This window comes from Vidua chalybeata, chromosome 4 (genome assembly GCF_026979565.1).
Source record: "Vidua chalybeata isolate OUT-0048 chromosome 4, bVidCha1 merged haplotype, whole genome shotgun sequence".
In the NCBI taxonomy this organism is placed as follows: Eukaryota; Metazoa; Chordata; class Aves; order Passeriformes; family Viduidae; genus Vidua; species Vidua chalybeata.
In genome coordinates, this window is record NC_071533.1 from 21,460,811 (window position 1) to 21,478,628 (window position 17,818).

At 38.5% G+C, this 17,818-nt stretch overlaps 1 protein-coding gene across 5 annotated transcripts in view; it reads left to right on the top strand.

The window, feature by feature from the left end:
• Positions 1-17,818, top strand: part of PDLIM5 (PDZ and LIM domain 5) — a 125,931-nt gene that overhangs the window by 59,574 nt on the left and 48,539 nt on the right. For 2 of the 5 annotated variants that reach the window (XM_053940846.1, XM_053940850.1), the window contains exons 4-7: positions 9,982-10,024; positions 11,273-11,667; positions 16,234-16,251; positions 16,543-16,715. In XM_053940846.1, coding sequence (XP_053796821.1) covers positions 9,982-10,024; positions 11,273-11,667; positions 16,234-16,251; positions 16,543-16,715 — 629 coding nt within the window. The remainder of the gene's footprint in view (positions 1-9,981; positions 10,025-11,272; positions 11,668-16,233; positions 16,252-16,542; positions 16,716-17,818) is intronic. The other 3 variants (XM_053940847.1, XM_053940851.1, XM_053940848.1) reach the window with 2 other exon arrangements.

Genomic DNA, 17,818 nt, shown 5'->3' on the forward strand with positions numbered 1-17,818 from the left:
AAGTAGCTTTGGGATCTGGCAGTTGCTCGGCAGTAATGCATCAGCAGTGGTGCTTCCTGCACTCCTGGCCAAGTCCAGAAAAATGGAAAAGCTTGCATTTTGGAAAGTTTAAACATCTCTTAAAATATTGCTCTCCTTACCTTTGAATTTGAATAGCATGTGAATATATTTGAGAGAGACACTTCTGTCCCATTTTTCAGAAAGTGGAGCGGGGGGGATTGTATTTGGTGTTATCTGGACTGTGGGACATGATTTATGGCATTTATTTAAAGTCTTATGAAAATTAACCTAACACTGGGATAACAGGAAGAACATTAAGAATGGGAAAATGATTTTCACTGGTTTTTCTACTGTGGATTCTTAGTGGGTCAAAATCTGATAAAGTATGGTTAGCTTACCTGACCTAAGGATGCCCAAGTTCATTTTATCTCAGTCAGCTGTGTAATCTGTGTCCTTTTTTCCTTCATAAACACTCATCTCATTATTTGGGTGCCATGAATAATGTTACTTGTCTCTATTTACACTTTTGTTTTCCCAATGCAGACTATGCCCCACACCTGTTGCTTTCCCTTGAAAAACACATCTCTCCAACATGCATGGTTTATGATGCTAACTTGCAGGCATTCTTTAATTATAAAAGGATATGTGGTGATCTGTCAAGGGACAGTTGTCTCTAAATGGATTAAAAGAAGCTTACATGGTTTAAATATGGGCTATGCCCTTCATATGCTGAAAATAGTTCAAGTTAGCTTGAACTGGCCACATAGTGTATTTAGTACCTATGCAGGTAACTGGTTATTTTCCTAAGCTCAGATAGTTAATTTTGCACCTCTGTGTACGTGGGATGTAAAGAATAGGGAAAAAACCCTCAGAGAAGTAAGTAAACTGACAAGTGTTGTTAGATAAACTGTTCCCAAGCTTCAGCCCACAGGAAAAAATGAGAGACACTGATTAAATAAAACCTGTCCTCTGCCATGCAAGTTCTCAGTTGTTGAGAATCAAAATTTTAGTGTCCTGACTCATCAGCTCTTGCCACCTTCCTCTAGTAAACAGTAAAATGTGAATAAATTAATGATTGCCTGTTTGGAAAATAAATGTCTTCTTGAAAGATAGCGAGAGCATCATGAAAGCATAACAGTATAAGAAAGATGGGGTGTTTGGTAATGCTGGGAAAAGCAGGCAGGTTTTCAGGTATGAAGTATTTTCTAGAGGTCTGAAAAACTGCTAAATACAAATTGAGTAATGTCACTATGAGTTAAACTAGATAAGTATCTGTTGCACCACCTCATGTAAAATAAGCGGTAGCTACAGAGTTGAGTGTCCAAGTAAAAGCTGAATTTCACAGCTGCATTGTTTTAATGGCTTTTTTCCACACAATTTTTTTTTAATAATTACTGCCTTTGATAAATTCCAGGATATTGTCAGTAGAAAGTCATGTCTGTGGCACAAAACCCTATGAGGTAATAAAAACACATACTGTGCCTGTCAAATATTACTCACTTTGGCTATGAGGCAAGATGAAAGTAATGTTTGCAGCGTTGTGACAGATCTCAACAGGCTTTGTGATGATCAGATGTTTTCCATCAGTGATTAGCTGCCCACAAAAGCAACTTAATTCATATGCTGTAAGTGTGGTGTGACTGTTACCCCCTAAGTATTTTGCACTGAGAAGGATGAAAGGTATTTTTTTCAAAAACTAGACAGTGAGAAAGGAAAACTTCGTAGTTAGCGATATAGTTGGAGTCAGATGAGCTTATTAATTTTTCTCTTCTTGCATGGTTGTTGCAAACAGCAGAAAAATAGCAGGACTTTGCTTTATGCACCTTCACTTAATAGTTGGTTCCTTGGCCAATTTCTTGACTGCTGGAATGAACTGTTAAAGGCCTCTGCTGCTTTCCAGTCTGTCTTGCTTAGCTTTTGCAGAAAACAAAATAATTTCCAGCTGCAGCTCATAGTGTGACAGTTCATCTTTGACTTCTCTTTCCTTTGAAGGCATGGTAAGACCTGTTGGCCAGGTTAACTTGAGGTCTTGATACACAGTTGAAAAGGAAAGGCAAATATAAGAAAACTACCAAACTGAAGTTGTTAGAGATCTAGAACTACAGCAGACAGCTGTGTTGAGACGTAAATAGCTTTTCTCAGCATGTTAGACCTGTAATACATGCTGCTACACCAATGACCTTAAATATATAACCATATAAACAATACATGGAAATGATTAAGTGCAAGAAAAGCAAGGGTCTGTAGTGGAAAAGTTAACAGCTTCTTCAAGTGCATGCTCATTAAATTGATACAGTAATAACTCTGGCATGTGCTTTATAGTGCTTCAGCTCTGCTATCCACAGCCAGTGCTACCTGTGGTGGTTTTCCCTTTGGGGATGGCCTGTGGAGCCCTGCCCCCCCCCCCCCCCCCCAACATCTGCTGGAGGTCTGGTTCAGGTACGTGCTGGTGTTACGTTAGGTCATTGGTTGGAGACAGGAATGACAGAATCTCTGAGATCTTGTGACAAACAGCTCTGTTTACTGTTTGATGCTCCCTTTTATAGGGGGTTCAAAATTCCTGTGCTTGGACAGCTGTTTTGTTGGGGTCTCTGCACCACCCAGCTTGTTGGTCAATGCGATGTCTGCATTTAGGATTGAATGGGATTGGCTGGGGGTCCTCTGTTTGGGTTCAAATCTGTCTTAGCATTGCTCACCTAGGGACTTGTTTATTTATTCTCTGTAATGAACTGGTCTTAGCAGAATTGGATGTAAGACCAGCTTTATCTGTCCAGCTACAGACCCGCTGGCTTGCAGAGTGTCTGTAGTGAGGAGGCCCCTGACAGCCACTTTGCCAGTCAGATCCTGTGCTCGTGCACCTTGAGGATGAGTATTCATCCCTTGCTGCTGGGGTGACATGGGAGGGAAGAGAGAGGTGTCTGAGAGGCTGACAGGGAAAGAAAATTGGCTGGTTTGCTGGTGGGTCCAACTGAGAAGTTGGACAAAAGCTTAATGATATTCATGACCTTAATGGGAAATAACTGAACCCATAGTGTGTCCTATTAAAATGAACATGAGTTTATCCTTTTGAATAGATTTATCATCATGTTTCTTTATTGATGACTATTACCATGTCCCTGGCTTTTCTGGGGTAGTCCCAAGCTCAGTGGTTTCCCAACAGCCATGCAGTTGTGCTAGGCTTTCTTCATGTCTGCATATTGTAGTTAGGATGATGCAGAGCTTGAAACACTGCAGATGGAAATTCAGAAGCTAAATTATTAGGTTGCTTGTATTGTTCCTTGTATCACCTGAAGTCAGGAAAAAGTAGGACATGGTAGGGCAGCTGGCATTTTGCCAGATTTCCAGACAATACTTTTGGAGTCTGGGTGGGTGACACCACTTCCCACTTTGCTGCTGACCTAGTGAAGAACAGGGCTCTTCTTTGCTGTTGCTGACTGACACCTCAGAAACAGTTTTCATGCCATATGGTTAACTACACTTCCACCGTCCTTCTCAGACTTCCTGGAAGTAATAAATGGGTGAGCTGCTTTGTAGAGGAGAGGTGTGCTTAGTTCCCAGAAGAAGTAAAATATAAACTAATAGCTCTCTAAATTGCCAGGTTTTTCATTTGAGAAAAAATGCTCATTCCCACACACATGCTTAAGGGAAAAAAATAAAAAGCCAAATAAGGACATGCTGAAGATGGGGGAGCTGTTTGTGGTGAATTTCCAGTTAAAATAGATATGACTACACTTTTGAGTTTATTTGGGCTATGTTTTAAACAAAGGAGGTAATTTAAACATTAGTCACCATATCGTGGCTAGCACTAGAAAAAATAATTCAGTGCTTAGTTTTGAATTTTTTAAATTATTACTGAGATTTGATGACAGACTGAAGTCAATGTGAAGCTGAGGCTTTTTTTTTTTTTTAAGGGTTTTGGAGGACTGACTAGATCTGTGAGTTATTTAGACCTATGCTTTTCTTTAAGATGTTTGTTTTTAAAAGGTAGCTTGCTGTGTTAAAGTTACTATCTAATAAGCACTAAAAGATAAAGAAAATCAAATGTGTAAATTATAGTTTCTTAGAAAACCAGATGTAATTGATTTATCTTGTCACTTGCACTTAGCTGTTATGTCAATACTATTACTTAGCAAGACAGTTTTAGGAAGGCTTAAAGAAAAGAAAAATATAGTTATAGCAAGGCATAACTGATAAAAATTATCTTGATTATTTAAACATGCTGAGCTACCACTTCTATCTAGGCTGCTTTATGACTTTTCTAAGACAACTGGAAGCAATCTGCCATACAGGATTGTAGGGCATCAGCCATACTTGGTACTGGGGATGCTTTACCTGTTCAGGCTTTAATCAGGGGAGTCATGGACAGGTGTGTACAGATGTGCCCTCCTAGTCAGGGCTAACCATAACATGGGAACTCCAGATTGCCAAACTTTCTGCCTTCCTGGGAGCAAAAACCATGTTTTTAAAAGCCTCTGACAGAAGGTAAGTGAGATAAATTCTGTGGTATTTTTCCTTAGCTTTTTGTTTGGTTTTTGGTCTTGCTGTAATAGAATAAAATATTATCTGCCTGCACTTAAATTCTCTTTACAAATGTATTGGTGGGGTTGCCACAGACCACAGGAATGAGACTATGAGGAGTAGTTGTCTTTGGGAGGTCTTAAAAACAACTAAACCTTTGTGGGTAGGAATACCAAAGCAGAGGGCAGTTTTTTCTTTCCTAAAATATCAGCACTGTTTATTTTAACACATAATGATGAAATCACAAACCTTATTTAAATTTAAGAGGAGAGACCTAAATTTGATTTGGCCAACTATCAAGCAGCCAGAAAATCAAGAATATATTTTTTCTTTTGCCTGACCTAGTGCTTCATTGTACCCTGGTGTACTTGGGGAGGCACACTATGAGGTTGTGAAGTACTCTATAGTGTAAGCCAAATGTAAAAGGCTGTCACACACATTCTATTAATTTATCCCCTTTTAAACTTACTGAAAGTGTAGCATCTGTTGAGAGTGACTCACAAACGATCTCTGTTCTAGTGCCCAACTACCCTCTGGGTGCAGCACTGACATTTCCGCTGTTTGATTGTAATTAACACTATCTGTCATAATTTGGTGTGTTCAACTAAATGTAAGCTGGCATAATAAACTAGAACAAAGAGAATGACTGATGAAATAAAATGTTGACAGCCATCTCTTAGCAACCACAGTGACCAGAGTACAGATTTGAAAACATTGCTGTTTCTTAAGGCAAAAAAGAAAGAAATATTTTTTTTTTTTTTTTCAGTGACTGCAACAGATTTCAATTTTCATTGAGTTCTACTTAATGATGATTTTGCTGCCTCTGGTTTTCCTTGTGTTGGGCTGTGAACCAAGGTTTGCTATCTCGAGGCCACAGATATTTGCCCTGGCAAGATTGCTGAAGTGCTGATGTACCAAGGGATGTTGCCTGGGGCAGCGTGTGCTTCTATAAAACTGTGGGAAAACACACTTGTATGTTTTTGTATTAATGTATGCAAGGAGACCATTTCTGAATGTGTGTAAGTTGCAACAAGAAGCTTAACAATTTTCGTGTTCTTCTATTGTTATGAGCCAGAGCAAAATTGGTAAGAAATGAATTGTGTCTATGATGGGGAAGGGGCTTATGTTTAAGGAAGAAAATAAATATATTTGGATTGTTCCTTTTTCTGTGCTTTAAATTATGTCTACATTTGTTTTTATTCAGAAAACCCCTAGTGAAAGTCATGGCTTTGTTAAATGGCTACGTTAAATGCTTTCTGCTTGTCATCTTTGTTCCACGAGTTTGCTAATTTACAGAAAGTGAATTTATTTAGCTTTCTCCCCTGTCAATTGAAGTAAAACGAAGCTAACCAACAGAACTGCAGACTACAATGGCAAGACCATGAAAAATTCAGGTTTTCAGAAGGAAGATCTGACCAGTGGCTTTTCAGGGATGTAGTATCTGCTGCCAAAACTTGTCTCCTGATGATTCACTAGCTAGGAAAAAGGAGTTAGTTTTGAAAATTGGAAGGGCAGGATGCAAGACAGGAAGGGAATCCTTCCTCTTTTCTATCCTTCCGTTAGAAAGGTTCAGTTCAGAACAACAAATAAAGCTTGGAGGAAGTTTTCCATCATTGACTTAATTTGGTGGACTTGGCAGTGTTAGGTTTCTGGCTTGGTTCAATCTTAAAGACCTTTTACAACCCGGATGATTCTATTACTCATTGAAGGTGTTGCACCTTCTTGTTGTATTTCTCACAAGAGTTTGAACAATCCTTCTGGTTACAGAAATATGAAAACAGCAAACACAGCAGCTATATTAGTACCAGAGTTCTGTGTTCCCCTTGTTTATAGAAGGGCTTGTATAAGCACAGTTACCTTCCTGTGACTTCCCCATTGAGTTTTTCATCTGCTTTTTAAGTTATGGGTACATTACAGTCCCTTGACTAAGGGGGTTTAAATGGATGGGGGATGATGGGGCTTTAAATGAAGTTCAGAAGAGACAGCTCTGACATGTCCTTTGGATTCTAGGTTTCATGAAGATTTAGAAGTTTAGTGGCTGAGGGTTTGCTTCTGTAATGTTGATTATTGAGATAACAGTGCTGCCATTGATGATCAGTCATTGGAGGTGATGTATCAAATTGTACTCACTGCAGAAGCATGAAGAACTGTAGTTTTAGCTTTGATGATTTGGTTTTCCGCTTACTGGTAACTATAGAAGGGTTCTGTCAAATAGCTTGATTTTTTTTTTTTTTTTTTTTTTTTTTTTTTTTTTTTTTTTACTGGGTGAAATTCTTGGAAAATGAATGCATAATAGGGGAATTTAAAGAATGAATAGTTTTTGCTGGGCCTACTGCTTACAGTGAAGAGTGGACTAATTCATTTTCCTAATAAGGCTGCTCTGGAAGTTGGAATGTTTTGAATTACATTAAATGTCATTAAAGTATTCATCAGAGAGGAATTCTTGTGGTATGTCTTGTGGTATGTTTAGACAGCAAATTTGATCATGTTTGGTCAAAATGATCTGTTTACACAAGCTAAATATAGCTGCTTTCCCCCCCCCCCTCCAATAAAATATGAATTACTTTGATTATGAAGCTGTGCAAAAAATTAATGTACTTTTCAGTAATAGTTTGTCAGTAAGCAATGACTTCAGCTGCTGTTTTTGTTGTTTATAATAATTCTTATGAAGTTTGATACAGTAATCATTTGCCAAGGTCTTTTGTATGAGTTGTTTATAATAAGCCTAAATACTAAGCTCTTATGTCTTTGCTTTGTTTGTATGTTACTGAAAGTATTGCATAAACTAATATGCTGAACTGCTAGTTTTAAATCATTCAGAAAATACCATGCTTCAAGCCATCCTGCTGTTTTTCTATTAAATAGTAACAGGGCAAGTGTGTCATCTCATTCTGAAAACCTTTATCATGAGTTATTAATACATTCAGTGGGACCAAACCTGCATGAAATCCTAATATGTTTAATTGCTAGGTGGCAAGTGAAGTGCTAACAGCTAAGGAATATGCATGATTCTGTGGTTTAATTACTTTTTGGCTGTGCAGTTCACTGGTATCTATGAAAATAATGTGGGAAATAGCCCTGAAGGAAGAATTTTCTTAAATGTGTGTGTGTTGGATGTGTTTTGCTTTTCAGCTTGAAGTGTGCATTTCCTTTTGTACTGTCTTGTCTAACCACCATGCATTTTTCACATTATGATCTTGGTGGCTCAGTTTGCTGGGCATTTTCCTTTTACAATATGGGATAAGTCACAGATTTTTTTAGTCTGATTATGGTCTGAAGTCAACAAGGCCAAGTTAAACTGTTTTAAGTATGTGTGGGGCACACAAATTTATGTCCTTGGTTCAAGTATGTTTGTGGGGAAAATGTTATGTTGTCTATCTGTTTGAAAGGAACATCATGAACATTTTGGTTATCAAGCTTTTTTTTTTTTCCCACCCTTTTTTTTTTCTTTTTGTATGATATTTTTGAAAACTCTGTCTTTTGGTTGTCTGGTAGTGGCATGAAATAATTTTTGTTCAGTACTGTGTTGATGAGTATAGAGGCAATGTCATCCATTGCAAACTCAAATTTTATTATTTTGTAAAAAACAAAGAAAAAGAAATATTTTCCTTTTATGTGACTTAAACAGAAGTCTGGCATTAGCAAAGAGAAGTTTTTTTTTTTCTCAAGTGTGAAATATGGTAGTTGGCTTGAATAATCAATGTCTTCCTAATTTTTCCTGTTGGTCCAGCTTAATAGATATATAAACCATTTCAAGTTACTGTAGTAAAAATGAACAAGTGTACCTAAAGTAGAGATGATCTTAAGAAAGAAATGTTTCCATATGTATTGGCATTATTTTCTCCCTTCCTGTTGCTTTTGTTGCTGCAAATTGACAACTCTGCAATTAGGAGTGATTAATGATGCACCCCAGCGCTGTGGAGGGCCAGAGGTCAGGCTTTCATAGGCTGCACACTCTGTGGGAAAGGGGAGAAGGGACCTGTTCCCCGGAGTAGACAAAACCCTCTCTCTGTTAAGAATTGCTGTTGATGTGGACATAATGTGTGTCAGCAGCCATGCACAAGTGGGGAAGGCCAAGTGCAGAACATCATCTTCTAATGCTATGCAATTTTTCTTTTATTTTTTCCTTCTTTTTATTTTTTTTTCCTGTCCTGTCAGCATGGCATCTGGGTTATATATATTTTCCTTTTTTGTAAGGTAGATACTGAACCTGCATTAGGATTCCTGTTGCTGGGATCCGATGAGCCCAAGGGCCAAATGACTTTCTTTGAGGGAAGGAATAAAAATTGTGAACAAAATAGTTAAGGGGGAAAAAAAAGAGGAAGAATGTAAAATAAAAGAAGAGTTGTTAAAGGGAACAAGTATGCCTAATTCAATTGTAGCTATCCATGTTTTTCTGAAAAGATGGTTTATACAGCAGAAGTGGCTTTAAATTTGTGGCCTCTGTTAGCGGATTTCCAGTTAAATGAACCTTTTTGCCTCCCTAGCAAATTGTCTTTTGGAAATGAGAACCCAGCTGCAGGTTTTCCAAACCTTATTCAGAAGATGTGTTGGAAATATGACACAAATATGTCAAAAAGCAAATTTACTATGAGAACAGCATGAAAACACTCATATGTACCAGCACCAATGTTTGCAAACAAAATGTTACTGTATCAGATTTTTTTGCTGGGTTTTTAATTTTTTTTTTAATTTTAGTGTATGTGTGTGTATTTTTGCATATAAGTATATGCAAATGTGTAAAAAACCCTGATTGAATGAGATGCTTTTTACCTGTAACACACTGCCATTTCAATTTAGATATAACAAAATCTGTCAATTCTTTTTCTACTTAATCCTTTTCATTGCCATACTTCCTTTCCTTCCCACCACCCCACAATAGTTTGAATGTGCCCATTGTTTGGGAGAAACTTTTTGCCATTACTATAGAATTGCAGTGACATTAACCTTATTTTTGAAAACCAAAGACTATGTAAAAAGTTTCTGTATCATTTAACTTGCCAACTTCTTTGGGAGAATTTGTATTATTCTAAAAGGAAGTGTTCTGTTTTAGGCCTCAATATAAGCAATGCGCTATTTAAAATATAAATAGTGATAGATTGATAAATTGGCGAGAGCTGTGGAATTATATGCCAGTTTCTTGTGAAAGAATGAAAAACAGAAAGCAGATTGGAGTTGAAGTCTCTGAACTGATAGAGAATTATGATTTATAAATCTAATAGTACTTAATGGTAGATGCTAGACTTCCTAACATTGTATCTGGACAAATGAATTCAGTTCAGTTTTGCCTTTTCATTATATTAACAACAGTGTTGTAGATTTAACTTGAAAACTTCTTGTTTCCTATAGAGGAAACAAAATTAAGTATTTTATGTATGTATGGGTGGATGTGGTGAGTGGAACTGTGAAATACTTAAACATTAAAGAATTCATGTTTTACAATTGTTTGTTTTTCTTTTCCAGAGTGTCTTCTATACAAAAACCTGATCATTTTCATGTGACAAAGGTATGTTCATCATCAGAACCAAGAAATGTAGCATGTGGCACTAACTGTTACCCATCTGTCAAACCCTGTTGTGGATAAGCACTGGCATTCAGACTTTCAGTATAACATACTTGTTTTCCATGTGTTATGTTAAGAGTATTGCAGCATTTGGATCTTTGAGTACTTTTTTCCCCTCCTAAAAAAGAGGGAAATTATTATCAAAAAGAAAAAAAAAAAAGGTGAATAAATGTTATTCTCCAACTCTTGGTACCATTGTTTTTTTAAGATATTGCTGGTGTTTTCCCTCTGTACCTAAGAGAGAAACAAGCAGGTAGAATTATTTTGGCAATGATTTTTAAATTTTTTTTTGTGGGGATTTGTTTATTTTAATGGACACTGAAATCTTTCCTGGTATTTGAGATAAGATTATCCAAATACTACAATTTCAGAGAGCAAGTCCCCTCACTTTCCTTAAAGCCCTGGAGAATTATTTGTTCTTGAGTTCTTCTAATTTTTTATTCTATGCAACAGTTTCAAAACCCTCTTGCTGATAAAAATGCTGTTTGCAAATTTGAAACTACTTATAAATAGTCTGTACTTGAAAAGCCTCTCCAGTGGACATAATTAATGTGTAGTATATTATTGTTCTGCTGACCATGACCTTTAAAGGCCACAGTTTGGGAACAACAATGTTAAAACATAGTTCCCAGAACAAAAACCCAAGCAAACAAGAAAATCAGATTTCTTGAGTATTATCTGACATGGGTGTGTGGAGACATTGGGGATTACCAATGTGCTCTTTTTCTGCTCTTAAAGGTCTTAGCAACAGATCAGTGTGTGAACCCTTGCACATTCCATTTGTGTGTGGGGAACGTGCATATCTCAAATTGGGTTTGAGACATGGAATGTGGATTTTTCTACAAAGCTCTGGTTTTTTCCACATGACTTACCCAGTGGGTTTTGCAACAGAGCGGTTTTTCAGTTTCTTGTGAGTTTGATTTGTGGAGTGTCTGTTTTGGATATGCCAAGAGGAGCTAGTGTTGTGGAATTTCATATTGATTGTGCACGTTGGAATTATTCCCTCTCCTAAGATGCATGGCTCAGGTTGTTTTCCCATACATTTTATGGCTGTGCTCTTGGTAAAGCTTGCTTCCGTGCTTCACGCCAGATGGATCATCTCCCCCGAGAGCAGCTAAAATCCCTGCTGAGGAATGTGCATGCGTTTGGCGTGGTTTTGTGTGTTTCTGTTTTGTTTTTCATCCCACATAGGCAGAACCTACCGAAGTAGTTAAGCCTGTGCCCATTGCCTCTGCTGTTGCACCCAAAGTCACTGCCACAGCCAGCGTGGCTTTCAATAAGACACCGAGGCCATTTGGAGCTGTAACCTCCTCCAAGGTCACCTCCATCCCATCACCGTCCTCCGCCTTCACGCCAGCGCAGGCGTCGGCCGCGTCCCCATGTGCTGTGCCTGGAGTGCATGCTAACGCCAAGCCTAACGCTGAGCCGTGGCCGCCTGTGCTGGGCGCTCCTAAACCTGCAGTTCCTGTCCCACGGCAGCACGGTGCCGCCCCGAGCGCCTCGGCCACCGACGGCGCCCAGGACGCAGCCGAGGGGCCGCGACGAGGAGGCAGAGAGAACCAGGGGGAGAGTAAACAGCAAAATGGGTAGGTGGGATTTTGTTTTTGCTGTGAGGGTCTTTCCTCACAGGAAAAAAGCCGGGCTTGTTTGAGGGCTGAGGAAAACGGCTTGGAGGAGTTGTTTACTCCTCAGACGTCAATCTCTCAAAAATTATTTTAAAAGTCATGCTTCAAAGGGCCCCAGCTAGACTTTTGGTGATGGTTTTTCTCATGAACGACACATCAGTTTATAGAGTGTCACAGCTAAATTGAACAAGGACCGTGGAATGCTTTACATGACATGTTCTATCACCACATTTTGGACCTTACAACAAGCCTGGTATTAATTTCAATGTCCAATCTCACTGTGTATTTTGACACCCAATACAGTGACTGAAAGCAGCAGGCACTCAAAAATGCAGAGCAGTTGGTCAAGAAGGGTCAGTGGGTGCTGTGATGGCTGAGAATGAGACACTGTGGAAGAACAACTGTGACCCTAGCAAAAGCAGTGGAAAAAGGCCCCAGAAGAGAGGCAAAGGGACAGATGTTTCATTAATTCTTGCTCAACACAGGAGAAACTTTAAGATGTTTTCTAGGAAGCTGATGGAGTTAAGCGGATTTTTTGCAGTGCTGTAATATAAATACCTCAGCTTTAAATTTTACCGTCACCCTAAACAAGCAAAGCAGATTTAAAATATGAGTAATTTCCTTATTCAAATAATTGTTTATTTTGAAGTGGGCATCAGAAACTGAACATTTAAGGGGCTGTAGGAGACATAAAAAGGCTTTATCTAGTATAGCATCTAGACTAGTAAACAATAGATTAGTAAACTAAACTGAGCCCAGCAGAAGTCATGGGAACTCAGACCTGCAGCAGGATTTTGTCTGGGGATGCCTTGGACTCTCCCAGAAATTCCTGGGCAGAGTCTGGGAGGTGTAGCACCTCAGGGACTGGTTCCCAGCGCCTGCTGTGCTGGGGGAAGAGGAGGAGGCTGGGCATGAACAGTTCCGTGCCAGTTGGCCTCTGGACCAGCAGTTGAATTAAATAATAAAAAGGGCAGGAGAGGAACAGTAGGTTTCTCTTCAGACTTAAGAATTTGAAACCTGGGCTTAAAAGTTAAAAGCTGTGGTTACTATTTCCCATCCCACAAAAGAAAGGGAATGGAAGAATAGGCCTTGTGCCTCTCTTCTCTGATAGTCAGTATAGAAAATATATGAAGAACTCTACAAAAAGGTAAACATGCATGCCAACTAAAATACTGAATAAATTTCAGTTTCAGTTGAGTTTCTTATGGAGTAAAAAAACCAACTTCTTTAGGTACTTATTTCCTTTATGTTGTAGTATGAATATTTTCCATGAGTGAACTCATAATGCAGCCCATATGCATTTTATATTGCACTGTAGCCATGGTAACTTCCAGCCCTTTCTTAAACAGATGATGGCAGGAATCCACTCTGCAAGAAGTGGGTTGAAACTGAGAAATCCCAAGGACTTGCTCACTGCTGTTGCAATTGTTGAATACACTTTGGCAAACTCTCTCTTATCTTTCCAGGAATACTGTTTTAGCAAATAACTGTTTAAGGAGTATTCAAAAGCAGCAATTAGCACTGAAAAAGAGGAACAATAGCAACAAAATTAAGTCTCCTGGAAGGAAGTGCTGCAGGCACAGAGTAAGCACTTTGCAATCAAGATAGGATGACTGGGTGAGCACTGCTATGTGCCCTACCTTACTTAGAGGATGAATAATACCATCAAAGAGGATGAATAATCACAGCTGAGAGGTGAAGAAATCCCTGTCCTACTGTCAGCCTTGCAGATCTAGTTTAGAAAAGTTTGAAAACATTTCAGAGTTATAAAGACCTACTTTACTTTGCAGTCCTTCTTATGATATTGTGTTCGGGCTGCCTAAATGTCATTCAGTCCTAAAGCAAAAACAAAACAAAAGAAAGCAAACAAACCCACTAAGGTGGTTATATTGGTCTACTGCTACACTACTTAATTTTACCTAGAAAAGTTAAGTTTCTACAATGATGCTTGGATATCTCCCAATTGAAAATGGTATCTATGACATCTATAAAATATCACAAACATTGCAGTTTGGAATAACTGATCAGTCTGAAATGATTTCAATTTTGCTTCTTTGGCTTGTATGATTCATTTTTTCAAAACATGCAAAAAAAACCTTGTACCTTGTTCATAGATGGCAGTGCTTAGCAAATGCAGTTGTTTAGACATGCACCTTGTTACACTCGCAATTTCCTCCCTTCCTCTTGGCTTCCCTCAAAAAACATTCGGGATATAAACTATTTGACTTCAGGATGGGAAAGGAAGTTTAAATTCCCTTGTTTAGTTCTGCCTTAGAAAGCAAGCAATTTGCCTTCACTAGCCTATGTGCAGTTGCACTTTTATCAAGACCTTTTTGCCTGCTCTTGCATGAAGATGTGCCTGCTGCTTAAAACAGGTAAGATGTCTGTAGACGTCACTCATTTTAAGTTCAGCTGGGCTAAAATGTTCTCTTGATGTTTGTAAGTTTGACTTACATGATATAGGGCTTTACCAGAGCTTGGATTTGGAAACACCTGTACTATTTTAAGAAGCAAAGAATTAATTAACACATCAAATACTTTTTTTTTTCCTTTGCAGATAGCAGCAGCAACAAAGTTAGTATCAACAGCACTGGACTTGAATTATGGTTATTTTTCCTATTGGAATAACCAGCATGTATTCTGATTTTGCAAAATTACAGCTCTTACAGAGCTACATATTTACATTTTGCAAAACAGCTTCAGCTTCTCTTAGTGTAATACATTATTTATCTGCATTGGACATGATGTGACTTTGCTTTTCACTGTGCTACATTTTGCAGCTCATATTTATTCTACAAAACATTTGTGTGGTGTTCGTGTGTACTGATAAATTCTTGGTGCGACTGTGGTTCACTGGTGTTGGTAATACAACTAGTAAATGGTGAAATACAGTATAGAGATACAACTGCTTTGAAAACTGTGGAATGAAGGGCTGGATTCTGAATTGGTACAGGAAAAGAAAACGTCTATATTTGTGCATATTAGGATGGTAAATGATTGCGGTTTTTTTGGCTTCTCTCTTCTCCCCTTGCTTCAAGGCTGATTTAAGAGAGAGCCTGTCTCACTGAGTTTTCCTTTGTCTCTGGCACCACCTTGTTGCCTCAGTGAGTCATTACTAGCAGACTCTTAAGCCTTAAAAGGCAGACCAGTAGGACAAGAGAAGTCAGCGGGATTTTTTCTTTATACCACTTTGGTATATATAACAAATGTGAAAGACTGCTTATTTCACTGGGGTACTTGCTAGAATGCAGTAAACTGCACATAAATCATTACGTTTTCATGTGTTTCCACACCTTTAATTACTGCTTCAACTTTCACATTTCATTTTTGCTATTAACTGTTTAAGATGCTTTACTCCATTTTTCTCTGTTCTCCATCCTGAAATTGCCACTGCCTTTGTTTCTATATCTCTTTCTCTGTTATCAACTTTGATATGTGATACATGCTCTTCACTAATATTGTGTGTCAATAAATTCAGTCTTTTGATATAATTTTGTACCGTACCTTTTACACTCTTTCAAGTATTAAATATTTTTTAAGCTTAAGTTTTTACTAATGCATTCCATTTAATGGGCCTGATTCTGGTTAACAGTTAACATCATTTCTCACTCATTTTCCATCTTTCTTCCCCAGAAATACTTTGAACCATAAAAATACAATGAGGAGGTAGTGTCAAAAATAAAATTACTTCTAAAGTTTTGTTTGGTTTTGATTTTTAATTATTTGAAATTTTATGTCCTGGGAGCTAGTTTTTCACAGTTTTCCTCCTGTAAATTGTGTAAAAATAAGTGTACACTTAGTGAGTCTTACAGATTCATGCTTTGGAATAACAAATGTAGAATTTAGGAGTAATTTTTAAAATAGTTTGAGTCTTCTGTTCCCTTTTTCCAAATTTCCCAAATTGACAAATTCTTTACATCACTTAATTAAAACTTTTAGATCCTGTACTGTTGAAGATCTTGCTAGTGCAAGGATTGATAATAGTCTGTAGGTTACTGTAGGGAAAGTTTCCAGATAGAAACAATCACACCCACTCCTTTTCTTTCTAAGAGGGTACCTCCTCATTATGCCTCAGAACGTGGCCATCTATGCTTTCAGATGGCCTGTTTCTGATCTAGGCTTTGCTAAGTGCAAACCACTTGGTGTGTACTGGGTGGTCCTTGCATATACACGCATCTTTGCTGTGCTCTTTCGGAGCTAAAAGGAGGATTTGTCAAGGGACACCTGATCTGACCTAGGTGGACTACACTGCTTTACCAAAACAAATTTCCCTCTCATCCTTATAGGGAAATCACCATGAGTTTAATTAAAAGTATGTGAGTTCTGTGCAGTGGTTTTAGTGCTAGAGTAAGAATATGGCTATTATTTGGATTTTAGTGCCCTTTCTTGCAAAACTAATTCAGTAAAATAATTAACAACGTTTCTGTTTCATTTCAGCTTTCTGACTTTATTTCTTCTTTTTTTTTCTCCTTTTCTTGTTTATGCTGGGACAACTTTCTCTTGCTGTTTTACTCTGTCACCTCCAAGGAAAAACCCACCCAAACGGTAAAAGTCTAAACATGTAGATGTCTGTAGACTGTCTTTTACTGTTTCAAGTGTTCTGTCAGTGAACCAAGGAGAAATATTTCAGTGGGGTTAGAGTAATTATAAAAGGCATGTTTGTTTCAGAAAACGGCATCTGTGTTTAGCTGGGCCTCAACTGCTGCCTTTCTGCATCGCAGCGCAGAAGCTGCCTTTAAATGCTGTAAAAAGTCACAGTTGCACCCGTGCCTTTGTAGCCAGAGCAAGGTGCTGTCTGAAGCCTTGCACTCACTGCTATGTCTGTCCCTGGCGCAGCCCGCCGCGGAAGCACATCGTGGACACCTACACCGAGTTCTATCACACGCCCACCCACAGTGATGCCAGCAAGAAGCGGCTGATTGAGGACACTGAGGACTGGCACCCCCGCACAGGCACTACCCAGTCCCGCTCCTTCCGCATCCTTGCCCAAATCACTGGCACAGATCACAGTGAGTACCTCGGTGCAAGTGGAATAATGGGCAATTCCCCTGCACAGACTGTGTTTTTAAAGCTTGGGGTCAGGGAAGATAAAGGGAAATATTACTGTAAAACCCTGCCGTTACTAAGTAGTTTGGGATATATACATTGCTGGATGTCATTCCTAATTGAGCTGAGTTAAAACGTTCTAGATAATCCTAAAATCTCCATTTCTACTCCCAAAGATATTTATTGAAAGATGCACATTTGTTGTTTCTTTTCCCCCTGTATCGCCAAAATGGCAATATTCCTGATCAAATTTAATGCTTCAGAAAAATTAGGTGTTTTCTGGCATGTGGAAAGTCTTTGTCAGTCATACAAAAGTATGCAATCTGCAATGATGTAACCAATCAGGAACACAAATCCATAGTTCCTCAGTTTATTCCTGGATTATGTTTCTACCCTCTGCTTATGCTTTGGTGTGATTACATATATTGGTGGAGTGGAACAGGTGATGTGGTGAAGGTCATTCCCAGTCATATAATTTTATGCTAAAATTTCAATTTTGTGTTATGCTGTCAGCCATAAGTCACTGGCTGAAATTTGTAATTTTGTGTGAAGGCCACCAGAAGTGCTGTCAGGGGCTTTGAGCTCTCATTCTTCAGCTTCTCTCAGCTAGAGCTGCAATAAAGAAGGCATTGAAGAAATTTGACCTCCTCTCCAGGGGGACATTTGATTAAATCAGCTATTTCTAGAAGCCAGCAGTAACATTTCCCAAAATAAGGGTTATTGTCTGTGTGTGATAAATATTCTGACTTTGGACCTCATTTTTTTGTGGTCCTGTGTTCAATTCCCTTCATCAGTCCTTGTAAGGGCGGAGTATGGGACCTGAACATCAAGTAAAATGTTATCCAGTAAAGATGAATTTATCATGTTGACAAATACTATAAGAAAATCACTGCAACTAGATTTGCTAGCCTTAAAATCAGCACTGGGAATTTTACATTATCCCTTGTGCAGACCTCTAGAACCTTGGTGGGAAATAGCCTGGCTGCAAACTGACACTTGGATTATCATCTGATATAAACTTAGTGGATAGTCATCCAAAAGAAATACCTCTTAACTTCCATTCATC